Genomic DNA, 12,370 nt, shown 5'->3' with positions numbered 1-12,370 from the left:
TCCGCGTTCCCAGCGCGCGGCCCGAATGGCGGCCGGCAAGCGCCCCGCTGCCGGACCTCGGTCGCGAGCTGCCATGGCCCAATGGAGGAAGAAGAAAGGGCTCCGGAAGCGCCGAGGCGCGGCCTCCCAGGCCCGCGGCAGCGACTCGGAGGACGGCGAGTTTGAGATCCAGGCGGAAGATGACGCCCGGGCCCGGAAGGTAGGCGCGTGGGGCTGGGACGCATGTTGGGGCCCGAGACCCGGCTCCGGGCAGCGCCCCGAGGCCTCAGTTTCCCCAGCTGGGGAGTGGGCTCCGCAGAGGGTGGGGAGGGAGGCTGCCGACCCGAGGACCGGTCTTGGGACCGCCGGCCTGAGCACGTGTCTCGGGGTTTGTCAGGCTCAGTGTTCCGCGGCCAGAGCCTTGGGATCCCGGGGCTGGAGCCTGCGGGCCTTCCTGCCGGGTTTTGGTCGCGCGTCTCTCATTGGCTGCCTCCTGCTCGTGGGGCGGATCCTGGCTCCCTTTCGCCCAATGAAAAGTGCGGGTGCAGAAGATCTGACTTTGAGAGTTTGGAGCGTTCTTGGGGGGTTTAATTAAGGGGAGGCCGGACTGCGTGGCTTGAGACAGTGTGACGCCCCCAAACCTCTGGGAAACTAATTAAAAAAAATTTTTTTTGAGACAGAGTCTTGCTCTGTTGCTCATGCTGGAGTGCAGTTGTGTAGCCACGGCTTGCTACAGCCTCCGCCTCCTGGGCTCAAGCGATCCTCCCACGTCAGCCTCTCCGGTAGCTGGGACCACAGACACACGCCACAACGCCCGGGTAATTTTTAAATTTTTTGTAGAGACGGGAGTCTCCCTATGTTGCCCAGGCTGGTCTCGAACTCCTGGCCTCAAGCAGTCTTCCCACTTCTGTTTTCCAAAGTGTTGGGATTAACAGGCGTGAGCCTGGCCAGTTTGTGTTTGTTAACCATTTACTATGTGCCAGGCTCCATGCTAAGAGCTGTACGAGCCTTATTATTTAATCACACCAATGCTGTGCTAACACCACCAGCAACTGTCATCTTCATTTTTCCACAGGAGGAAACTGAGGCCTAGAGGGTTAAGAAATAGTCAAAGGCCTGGTGTAGTGGCTACACACCTGTAAACCCAGCACTTAGGGAGGCTGAGGTGGGAGGATTGCTTGAGGTCAGGAGTTCAAGATCAGCCTGGGCAACTTAGGGAGACCCCGTCTCTACAAAAAATTAAAAAATTAAGATGGCCGCAGTGGCTCACGCCTGTAACCCCAGCACTTTAGGAGGCTGAGACAGGCGAATCACCTGAGGTAGGGAGTTCAAGACCAGCCTGGCCAACATGGTGAAACCCTGTCTCTGCTAAAAATACAAAAATAGCCGGGTGTGGTGGCATGCGCCTGTAATCCCAGCTAATCGGGAGGCTGAGGCAGGAGAATCGCTTGAAACTGGGAGGCAGAGGTTGCAGTGAGCCGATACTGCACCACTGCACTCCAGCCTGGGTGACAGAGCAAGACTCTGTCTCAAAAAAAAAAAAAAAATTAGCCTGGCGTGGTGGCGCCCACCTGTAGTCCCAGCTCCTGGAGAGGCGATGTGGGAGGATCACTTGAACCTGGGCGGCAGAGACTACAGTGAGCTGTGGCTACACAACTGCACTCTGTCATAAGCAACAGAGGAAGACTCTGTCTCCAAAAACAGAAGAAAAAAAAAAGAGAGATCCCATCTATACAAAAAAAGAAAGAAGCTTGACCAAGACCTCACAGCTTGTGAGTACAAGAGCCAGGAGATTCAAACTTGGAACTGTCTGATTCCAAGGCCTGTGCCGTTTCCATTACTGAATGCCATGTGTAAGCACATGAGGGGATGGATGTGAGCACCAATGGGGCAGAAGGGCTGCGCCCATTATTTCCCACAGTCCTGTTCCCAGCGGGTGCCTGGCACCAGGTAGGCTCAGGGCAAGGAGATGAGTAAGTGGGCGTTTATATGAAGAGAAAAGATCACACTCCAAGGCAGGAACTAGAGGAGACCTCATCCCACCATCCCCCTCCCCTTCCAGCCTAGCCAGCGCGTGGCACACAGTAGGTGCTCAACAAATGTAGAGAAACTACTAAAGGCAATGAACAGCACAGGCGGGCAGAGGTGGTGAGTACCAAAGAAGAGGAGTCTAAGTGTGGTTCAGACCAAGGGCTTCTCACGGCACTGCCCTATGTTCAAATTTGGCCCAACCTTGCACTGGCTGTGCCCATTTCCACATCCGTAGAAGGCAAGTAAATGATTATATATGTTTCAAAGATTGTTGGCCAGGTGCCATGGCTCATGCCTGTAATCTCAGCACTTTGGGAGTCCGAGAGTGAGATCACTTGACGCCAGGAGTTCGAGACCAGCCTGGGCAATATGCATGGCGAGACTCTGCAGCTACAAAAAATACGAAAATTAGCCGGGCATGTGGTGTGTGCCTGTAGTCCCAGCTACTTGGGAGGCTGAGGTGGGAGGATCACCTGAGCTAGGTGAGCCACGATTGCCCCACTGCACTGCAGCCTGGGCGACTGAGTGAAACTCTGTCTCAAAAAAAAAAAAGTGTTGAGAAGACTAAAGGAGTCTGGGCGTGGTGGCTCATGCCTGTAATCCGAGCACTTTGGGAGGCCAAGATGAACGGATCACTTGAGGTCAGGAGTTTGAGACCAGCCTGGCCAACATGATGAAACCCCATCTCTACTGAAAATACAAAAATTAGCCGGGCCTGGTGGCGCGTGCCTGTAGTCCCAGCTAGTTGGGAGGCTGAGGCAGGAGAATTGCTTGAACCCGGGAGGTGGAGGCTGCAGTGAGCTAAGATCCTGCCACTGCACTCCAGCCTGGGTGACTGAACGAGACTGTCTTTAAAAAAAAAAAAAAAAAAAAAAAAAAGAAGACTAAAGGACATGCTGTTCATACGTTCGGTAGCTATTGCAGGCGCCTGTGTGTCTCAGGCACCTTGTTTTCATGTACCTAGAGCAGGGGTTGGCAGACCTATCAAGGGCCAGATGGTAAATCTTTTTTTTAGGTTTTGTCGGGCCATATGAGATCACTGTCTTTTTTGTTTGATTTCTTTTTCCTTTTCTACAACCCTTTAAAAAGTAAAAACCGTTCTAAATTCACAGACTGTTCAACACAGGCCATGGCTCTGCCCTAGAGGATTGTAGTCAATCTTAGAGGGTCACAGTGAAAAGAACACAGTCTCTGAAGCCAGGGTTCATATCCCTCACCCGCTACCTGCTGGCTGTGTGACCTTGGACACGTCACTTTATCTCTGTGCCTCAGTTTCCTTCTCTGTAAAATGGACAGAACAATACTACCCACTTCATCAGATTGTTGTGAGGATTAAGTGGGTTAATTTGTATGAATTCTCAGAGCAGTACCTAGCTTATAGTAGATACCTTGTAAGTTTTAGCCACTCTTATGAATTGCTGCTCCATAAATGCTTTTTTTTTTTTTTTCTTTTTTGGTAAAGATGGAGTTTCGCCATGTTGCCCAGGCCAGTCTCGGAACTCCTGGGCTCAAATGATCCACCCACCTCAGCCTCCCAGTGCCGGGATTACAGGCGTGAGCCACCACACCCGGCCATAAATACTATTTTTAAGAGAAAGGGGACAGCCCTGTAGTCTAAGAAGGTTCCCCAGAGGGAGTGTCTGGATTGGATTTAGCTGTGCGAGGACAAGTGGGTCCTGGATGAGCAGAAAGGTGGCCAGGCACGAGACAGACCAGAGATCAGAAAGGAGATTGGTTGGTGGCTGGTGGGGTGGGGGTAGGGGGCGGGAGAGCTTGGAAAAGTCTAGTACTTCACACATAGTAGGCATTTCAATTGGCTCTTTAAAGTATTTAGGGGCTGGGTGTGGTGGTTGATGCCTGTAATCCCAACACTTTGGGAGGCCAAGAAGGGAGGAATACTTGAGGCCAGGAATTCAAGACTAGCCTGGGCAATGTAGTAAGACCTCATCTCTACAAAAAAAAATAAAAAATAAAAAATAAATACAAAATAAAAAAATTAGCCAGGTGTGGTAGTATACGCCTGTAGTCCCAGCTACTCAGAAGTCTAAGGTGGGAGAATCACTTGAGCCTAGGAGTTCAAGGCTGCAGTGAGCCACGACTGTACCGCTGTACTCCAGCCTGGGTGACAGAGTAAGACCCTGTCTCTTAAAAAAAAAAAAAAATGGGTATTTACTTTTGGGATTGGGATTCAAACCGAGACAGTCTATCTGCAGACCCCACTCTAAACTTCTGTCCTGTCCTGGCCCAGCCAAAGGAGAACTTATTAGCAAAAAAGTGACGTGATCTGGCAGAAGCATTATTGGCTTGAATGGGGGAGAGAGGGCAACAGCACAGCCCCCTTCCCTGCCCCCTGTGGTCCCACTGTGCCTGGAGTGACACCGCCTCTCTGTTCTTCCCTCCCAGCTGGGACCTGGCAGACCCCTGCCCACCTTCCCCACCTCAGAATGCATCTCGGATGTGGAACCGGACACCCGGGAGATGGTGCGTGCCCAGAACAAGAAGAAGAAGAAGTCTGGAGGCTTCCAGTCCATGGGTGGGTACAAGCTTGGCATTGGGGACTTTGCGGGAGCAGCAGCTGGGGGTCGACCCCGTCTCTGCACTCCATCACTGATATCCACTCTGGGCCCAGCACTGTGGTTGGGTAGACTGGGGTAGCAGATCTGGTCTCCCAGTCATTCAGGGCCTTCTAGTGGGGCAGCGGGCCTGACACAGGAGAGGGCAGTTAGAACAGGCCTCGGGAAAGGCAATGCAGATGCAAGAACAGGCAAAGACAGTCGGGGACTTACTGCATACAGAGGGGCATTTCAGAAGGAGGGAAAGGATGGAATGGGTGGGTGGTGTGGGGACACCTGGCTGGCCAGAAATGAAGCCTGACTCTCTTACTCTTACAAATCAGTAGCAGCTGGAGCAAGGATTTAACTATCAAGATGAGTGCTGAGTGCGGTGGCTCATGCCTATAATCTTAGTGTTTAGGGAGGCAGAGGTAGGATCACTTGAGGTCAGGAGTTCAAGTCCAGCCTGGGCAACAAAGTGAGCTCCCATCCATGCCCTCACCACCTAGAGGGACAAGAGTCCCTCCCCACCACCCAGGTGATTCTGAAGTTCATTCGATACATCCTCATTGTGTCCACACACACTTCCGAGAGGTGCAGGACCTTACCACGCCTAAAACGAAGGCACAGCTTCTTAGTGTCATCTAAGACCCCGTTAGTGTTCAGAGATCCCTGCTGTCTCATGACATCAAGAGGGATTCACATCAGAAAATCAGATAAGGTTCAGATGCCCCAGTCAGATCTGTCTCCTAAGTCTCATTTCACCTTTCAGTTTCTGCTTTATTGCTTTTTTTTTTTCCCTTTCTGTTTATTGTTGATGAAGCTGTCATTTGTCCTGTAAAGCTCTCTGGGGTTGGTGCTGTGGGGACTCCCTTGGCCCCCTGACTGTTTCATGTCTCTCCTAGGCCTAAGCTACCCGGTGTTCAAAGGCATCATGAAGAAGGGGTACAAGGTGCCGACGCCCATCCAGAGGAAGGTGAGGGGTGGGGCGGTCAATGGGTGAGGACCAGGGAGGAGTGACATGGCCCTCCTCTCTGGCCCCTTGACAGCCACCCCTTGTCCCAGCTGTCACATCTTCTGCCCCCTTTACTCTGCTGAAGCCCCAGCTAGCATGTCCACCTTCTAGGTGGAGAAGGTTGGGCCGAGCCGAGCAGAGACTCTGGGCCTTTCTGCCAGTTGAGCCTCCTGGAGGCTGCCCACATCTGAGCCTCAGCTCAGGCAGCTCCCAGCCACCTATTATCACCTGGAGCTTGTGATTACCGTTCTTAGACATTTCGCCCAGTGGCAGCCATTTCTCTGGGGTTCTGAGGAGGAGGACTAGATGGGAGGTAGAGTCTGGCTCCCCCTGAAGAAGGGTGTTCCAGCAATGGAAAGAGTTGGGGTAGTGAGCCGCTTATCCTTGGAGGCGTGCTAACAGGCTTTTGAAAGAGTGGGCAAGAATAGGCTCAGGGCTGGGAGACAGGTGCCTGCCCATTCACTGAGATCTATAGCACGCCCACTCCTCAGGGCCTTGAAGCTCTGGATCACGTGGTGTTTGGGAAGGAGCTGACCCTGACCTTCCCTGCTTGTGCCTCTCCAGACCATCCCAGTGATCTTGGATGGCAAGGATGTGGTGGCCATGGCCCGGACGGGCAGTGGCAAGACAGCCTGCTTCCTCCTCCCCATGTTCGAGCGGCTCAAGACCCACAGTGCCCAGACTGGGGCCCGCGCCCTCATCCTTTCGCCCACCCGAGAGCTGGCCCTGCAGACCCTGAAGTTTACTAAGGAGGTGTGTCTGGGCTTGGGGAGAGGCGGGAGGCGAGGGCTGACCTGGGACCAGACGCAGAGGCCACGAGTGTGCTGTCATCTCACCCCTGCCCTCTCTCAATCACTTTCTCTTCTCAGCTAGGCAAGTTCACTGGCCTCAAGACTGCCCTGATCCTGGGTGGAGACAGGTAAGGTCCCTGCACCCCATGCCAGGGTCACCACCATGCAGGCACATCTTTGTGTCTCCAGGACATTAGTTCGATTTAAGCTGTGTTGCTTATTAATAATAGCAGCTTCTGTGCTTATTCAAAAAACCCAACAAGGCCGGGCCCAGTGGCTCATGCCTGTAATCACAGCATGCTGGGAGGCCGAGGTAGGCAGATCCCCTGAGGTCAGGAGTTCGAGACCAGCCTGACCAACATAGCAGAACCCTGTCTCTACTAAAAGTACAAAAATCAGCTGGGCGTGGTGGCGCATGCATGTAATCCCAGCTACAATGGTGGCTGAGAAAGGAGAATCTCTTGAACCCAGGAGGTGGAGTTTGCAGTGAGCTGAGATGGCATTACTGCACTCCAACCTGGGCGACAGAGCGAGACTCCATCTCAAAAAAAAAAAAAAAGAAAAGAAAAAGAAAAACAAAAACCCAACAAGGCTGGTCCAGTGGTAGCAGGTTATCAGCACTTACCAACATTAGTATCATTAAAGTTGGTATACAACCACCTCACTGCTAAATTTAACTGGCTTAAGAAAAAAAACAACAAGGGAAATCATGCGATAAAATATTAAAATAAATTGCCCACAGAAGCAGTGCCACTCAGAAGTTCTGATGCTCCTGAAATAGAGTCGTCAGCTCACAGGATAGATAAGTGTATCTATTTTAATATGCCTAATCGTGGGCTTGGTTTTGTTTTTGTTTTTTTGTTTGTTTATTTTGAGACAGGGTCTCGCTCTGTCACCCTGGCTGGACTGCAGTGGCACAATCACAGCTCACAGCAGCCTCAACCTCCTGGGCTCAAGTGATCCTCCCATGTCAGCCTCCCCAGTAGCTGGCACTGCAGGTGTGCACCACCACGCCCAGCTAATTTTTTGTATTTTTTGTAGAGATGAGGTCTTGCCATGTTACTCAGGCTGGTCTCGAACTCCTGGGCTCAAGCGATCTGCCACTTTGGCCTCCCAAAGTGTTGGGATTACAGGCATAAGCCACCACGCCTGGATGTGGGCTGTTTGAAAGCAGAAAGCACAGGAATTGAGGGATGTTTGTAATAGCTCAGATTCATAAGATGTATTCTCGCCTGATGTTCATCTACCACCCTTCCTAGGTAGTAGGTGCCACGTCTGTTTTACAGATGAGCAAAATGAGGAAGTGACAAGTTAGAGTCAGGCAATGATTCCAAAGTACAGCTGGGATCAGAATCCAGTCTCCTGCCTCATTCCATGCCTTATCCCACAGTTTCTCCCTTAAAGGGCAGCCCCTTTAAGGGAGAAAGTTTAAGGATGCCGCTATTAACACTCTTGATTCTCGGAGAGTTTGCTTTTCAGTGCTTTTGTCTCCATTGTCATTTATTCTTTCTAAAGTTTGTGATTGTCAGAAAGGCCTCCCTGGGCTAGTCCTGGCCCAGGACTACCCTGGCTCCTACAGGTATCCCAAGGGTGCTTCAGAGGAGGACTAAAATTAGGGATGTGTGCCCAAAGGGTTTAAGGACGGGAGCTGATAGAGATCCGGGGAACCTGGGTTCTAGTTGGAGCTGGTAGTTCCAGGGTTAGTTGCTGGGGGTGCTGTGGATAGAAGGCATCTTTGTTGCTATCTGGAACAACAGAAGGAGTGAATTGAGGTCTGTAGTTGAACCCATCTCTTCGAGGGAACTGTTATAACCATTCTTTTGCATATTTCAGCTTGTATCTCTTGTCAGGGCAATGCCTTTGCCTCATACCTCAGCACTGGCCTTTCCTCAGTTCCAAGCCTCGGGTCTGTGTTCCTGGGGATGGGGTGTGCAGCCTCGCCTGGACATTTGGTTATGGGAAGGGAAACCAAAGAGACCTATTCTATCAAGCTAACCCCTTCTCTCCTCTCTAGGATGGAAGACCAGTTTGCAGCCCTGCACGAAAATCCCGACATGTGAGTTTGTGGATTGGGGATGACTCCCTGAGGTCCCTTCCCAGTAGTGGGAGTGTAAGAGAACTATGGTGGTAGCCCTGGCCCTGGGGTCACCTGGCCTGTGCACCCTCTTCCAGAATTATTGCCACACCTGGACGTTTGGTGCATGTGGCTGTGGAAATGAACCTGAAGCTGCAGAGTGTGGAATACGTGGTGTTCGATGAAGCCGACCGGTAAGGCTGCAGGTCCAGCCCTGAGCACTTGTGTCTGAACTGGGAAAGCAGAGGCAGAGAGGTCAACCAGAGGAAGGCTCTGCCGGGAGAGACCTGTGTGGCCAAGATCGAAGCAGTGTCTCCCCAGATGTGGGCTGCAGACCTCCTCACAAGCGGTGCTGGAGCTCATCTCTGGGGCTCTCTGACCAATATTTATAATTTTGCATTTCAGGAGTATTGAAATGAATAATAGGACATCTAACATGGGATTTATTTATTTATTTATTTTTGAGACGGAGTCTCTCTCTGTCACCCATACTGGAGTGCAATGGCACGATCTTGGCTCATTGCAACCTCCGCCTCCCGGGTTCAAGTGATTCTCCTGCCTTAGCCTTCTGTGTAGCTGGGGTTACAAGCACACGCCACCATGCCCGGCTAATTTTGTATTTTTAGTAGAGATGGGATTTCACCACATTGGCCAGGCTGGTCTTGAACTCCTGACCTCAGGTGATCCACCCGCCTTGGCCTCCCAAAGTGCTGGGATTACAGGCGCGAGCCACAGTGCCCGGCCCCTGACATGGGATTTCAAAAAAGAGATTTTTTTAAAAAGCACAAAGTTGAGAGCATGGACTCAGGAGCCAGACAGGAGTGGGATCAAGTCCTAGCTCTGTGACTTCAGCTCTGTGAATTTGGGCAAATCACTGGGCATCTGTGGGCCTTGGCTGCTTCAACTGCAAAATGGGGATAAAGCAGCATGTACCTCACAGGGGTGCTGTGAGGACCAGAAGACTTGATACTTGTAAAGTGCTTAGAACCCTCCCTGGCAGAGTTGGGGAGGGGATTTGGGGGAAGGAGGGAGGGACTGCTATCATTGATTGATTGATGGTGACATGGTCTTGTCTGTCGCCCAGTTTGGAGTGCAGTGGTGTGATGATGGCTCACTGCAGCCTCGACCTCCAGGCTCAAGGGATCCTCCCGCCTCAGCCTCCTGAGTAGCTGGGAATATAGGTGTGTGCCACCACACCCAGCTAATTATTATTATTATTTTTTTGAGACGGAGTCTCGCTCTGTTGCCCAGGCTGGAGTGCAGTGGCATGATGTCGGCTCACTGCAAGCTCCGCCTCCCAGGTTCACGCCATTCTCTTGCCTCAGCCTCTGGAGTAGCTGGGACTACAGGCGCCCGCCACCACGCCCGGCTAATTTTTTTGTATTTTTAGTAGAGACGGGGTTTCACCGTGTTAGCCAGGATGGTCTCGATCTCCTGACCTGGTGATCCACCCGCCTTGGCCTCCCAAAGTGCTTGGGATCACAGGCGTGAGCCTCTGCAGCCGGCCTGGGCTGCTGTCGTTTATTTCAGCATGAATTTGTAAGAACATAACCAAGACAGATTCCAGATTTCAAGGTTGTTGTTTAGGATAAAGTCACGTGATAAGTGTGAGTGGGCTGAGTTAGAGTGAGGCAAGCCCTGGGACACCGCAGAAGTTGTGGGGACAAGGATGGCTGGAACTCCAGGGACAAGGTTGGAACTCCAGGGAGTGGAGGCCCCCTCTGACCCAGTCCTGCCCTCTACCCTTCCAGGCTTTTTGAAATGGGCTTCGCAGAGCAGCTGCAGGAGATCATCACCCGCCTCCCTGGGGGCCACCAGACGGTGCTGTTCTCCGCCACGCTGCCCAAACTGCTGGTGGAATTTGCCCGGGCTGGTGTGTGAGCTGAGGGTGGAGATGGGGGCTGGGGGTCCAGTCCCTCTGCAACTCCCTCACTCTCCCCCATGTCTCCTGCAGGCCTCACGGAGCCTGTGCTCATCCGGCTTGACGTGGACACCAAGCTCAACGAGCAGCTGAAGGTGAGGCTGCACCTGTCCCGTCCCAGGAGGGTGTGTCCAGGTGGGCCCTGCAGGCCCTGGGCCAGGACCCTGTAAGCCAACCCGCGATGCCCTCTCCCCGCAGACCTCCTTCTTCCTCGTGCGGGAGGACACCAAGGCTGCCGTGCTGCTCCACCTGCTGCGCAATGTGGTGCGGCCCCAGGACCAGACCGTGGTGTTTGTGGCCACGAAGCACCACGCCGAGTACCTCACTGAGGTGAGCAGAGTCCTGAGTGGGACGGGCACCTCCTTCAGCCGGAGTTTGGAGCTGCAGTTCCCTGTGCAGTCACTAGAGGGCAGCACGAGAGCGGACCAGGAGCCTGCGCCTGGGCTCAAGATGGTCATTTTTGTTTTTTTTGAGACGGAGCCTCGCTCTGCCATCCAGGCTAGAGTGCAGTGGCACAATCGCGGCTCACTGCAGCCTTGACCTTCCAGGCTCAAACGATCCTCCCGCCTCAGCCTCCCGAGTACTTGGGACTTCTGGCGCATGTCACCATGCCCAACTAATTTGTTACTTATTTTTATATTTTGTAAAGACAGGTTCTCACTCAGTTGCCCAAGCTGGTCTTGAACTCCTGGGCTCAGGTGATCCTCCCACCTTGGCCTCCCATAGTACTGGGATTATAGGTGTGAGCCATTGCACCCAGCCTAAAGTTTTTATTATGAAAACATTTTTTTTTTTTTTTTTTGGAGATGGTATTTTACTCTGTTGCCCAGGCTGGAGTGCAGTGGCACGATCTCAGCTCACTGCAACCTCTACCTCCCAGGTTCAAGTGATTCTCCTGCCTCATCCTCCTGAGTAGCTGAGACTTCAGGTGCCACCATGCCTGTCTAATTTTTGTATTTTTCGTGGAGACAGGGTTTGCTGTGTTGGCCAGGTGAGTCTTGAACTCCTGACCTCAAGTGATCTGCCCATCTCAGCCTCCTAAAGTGCTGGGATTACAGGTGTAAGCCACAGCGCCTGGCCTAAACTTTTTATTGTGAGATAATTTCAAACCAGTTCTAAGATCAGAAAATAATATGATGAACCCCGGGTACTCGTTATCTAGGTACAACTGTTATCAGCTCATAGCTGGTTTTGACCTTCATCTGTTATGTCCCCTTACATCCGGGTTATTTTGAAGCCTGTCCCTGCCATTCTGTTATTTTCCTGTAGATTTTTAGTGTTTGGTTTGTTTGACTTCTTAAGATTGAGGCATGACCTGCATGTAGCAAGCTGTGTGAAGCGCTCTTAGCATGTGTGAGTGGCTCAAAGAGTTTTTTCATATGTGTTATGCCTGTGTGACCCCCACCTGGGTCAAAGCCTGGGGAGTTGCTGTGCCCCGGAAGGCAGTGGGGCCCCTTTCTGTCAGTGCCTGCCTCCCCATCAGCTACACCTGGGTCTGTTATCTGAGGACATGGTTCACTGGGTTTCACTTACTCCACACACAGTTAACAACGTTCCCTCTGTGCAGCTGCTGGGGTCACCAGTGAATAAGACCAAAATAGTAATTTTTAAATAGTTGTTTTTTAGAGACAGAGTTTTGCTCCTTTGGCCAGGCTGGAGTGCAGAGGCATGATCATGGCTTACTGCAACCTCTGCCTCCTGGGCTCAAGTGATCCGCCCTCCTCAGCCTCCCAAGTACCTGGGACTATAGACACGAGTCATGCCTGACCATGCCAGCTCATTTTTTATTTATTTTTATTTTTTTGTAGAGATGGTGTCTTGGCTGTGTTACCCAGGCTAGTCTGGAGCTTATGGGCTTAAGTAATTTTCCAGCCTTGGTTTCCGGAAATGCTGGGATTACAGGCATGAGCCACTATGCCCAGTTTAAATAGTAATCTGTAAAGAACAGCTAGCACTCTCATGAGTGTTCCATGTTGAGACTCTGTTCTCAGCACTGTGTATACTGAC

At 51.9% G+C, this 12,370-nt stretch overlaps 1 protein-coding gene across 1 annotated transcript in view; it reads left to right on the top strand.

Moving 5' to 3' along the window:
- The first annotated feature begins 4 nt into the window (after positions 1–4).
- DDX54 (DEAD-box helicase 54) overlaps positions 5–12,370 on the top strand; it is a 26,630-nt gene continuing 14,264 nt past the window's right edge. Inside the window, exons 1-10 of the mRNA XM_003274423.4 lie at positions 5–199; positions 4,414–4,543; positions 5,468–5,538; positions 6,142–6,330; positions 6,447–6,496; positions 8,383–8,424; positions 8,541–8,636; positions 10,194–10,315; positions 10,397–10,458; positions 10,562–10,693. Coding sequence (XP_003274471.4) covers positions 26–199; positions 4,414–4,543; positions 5,468–5,538; positions 6,142–6,330; positions 6,447–6,496; positions 8,383–8,424; positions 8,541–8,636; positions 10,194–10,315; positions 10,397–10,458; positions 10,562–10,693 — 1,068 coding nt within the window. The 5' untranslated portion in view covers positions 5–25. The remainder of the gene's footprint in view (positions 200–4,413; positions 4,544–5,467; positions 5,539–6,141; positions 6,331–6,446; positions 6,497–8,382; positions 8,425–8,540; positions 8,637–10,193; positions 10,316–10,396; positions 10,459–10,561; positions 10,694–12,370) is intronic.

The sequence above is a fragment of the Nomascus leucogenys genome, chromosome 10 (assembly GCF_006542625.1).
Source record: "Nomascus leucogenys isolate Asia chromosome 10, Asia_NLE_v1, whole genome shotgun sequence".
NCBI classification, from domain to species: domain Eukaryota; kingdom Metazoa; phylum Chordata; class Mammalia; order Primates; family Hylobatidae; genus Nomascus; species Nomascus leucogenys.
Note: the sequence above shows the minus strand (reverse complement) of the source record. Positions and strands in the feature narration are given on the sequence as shown.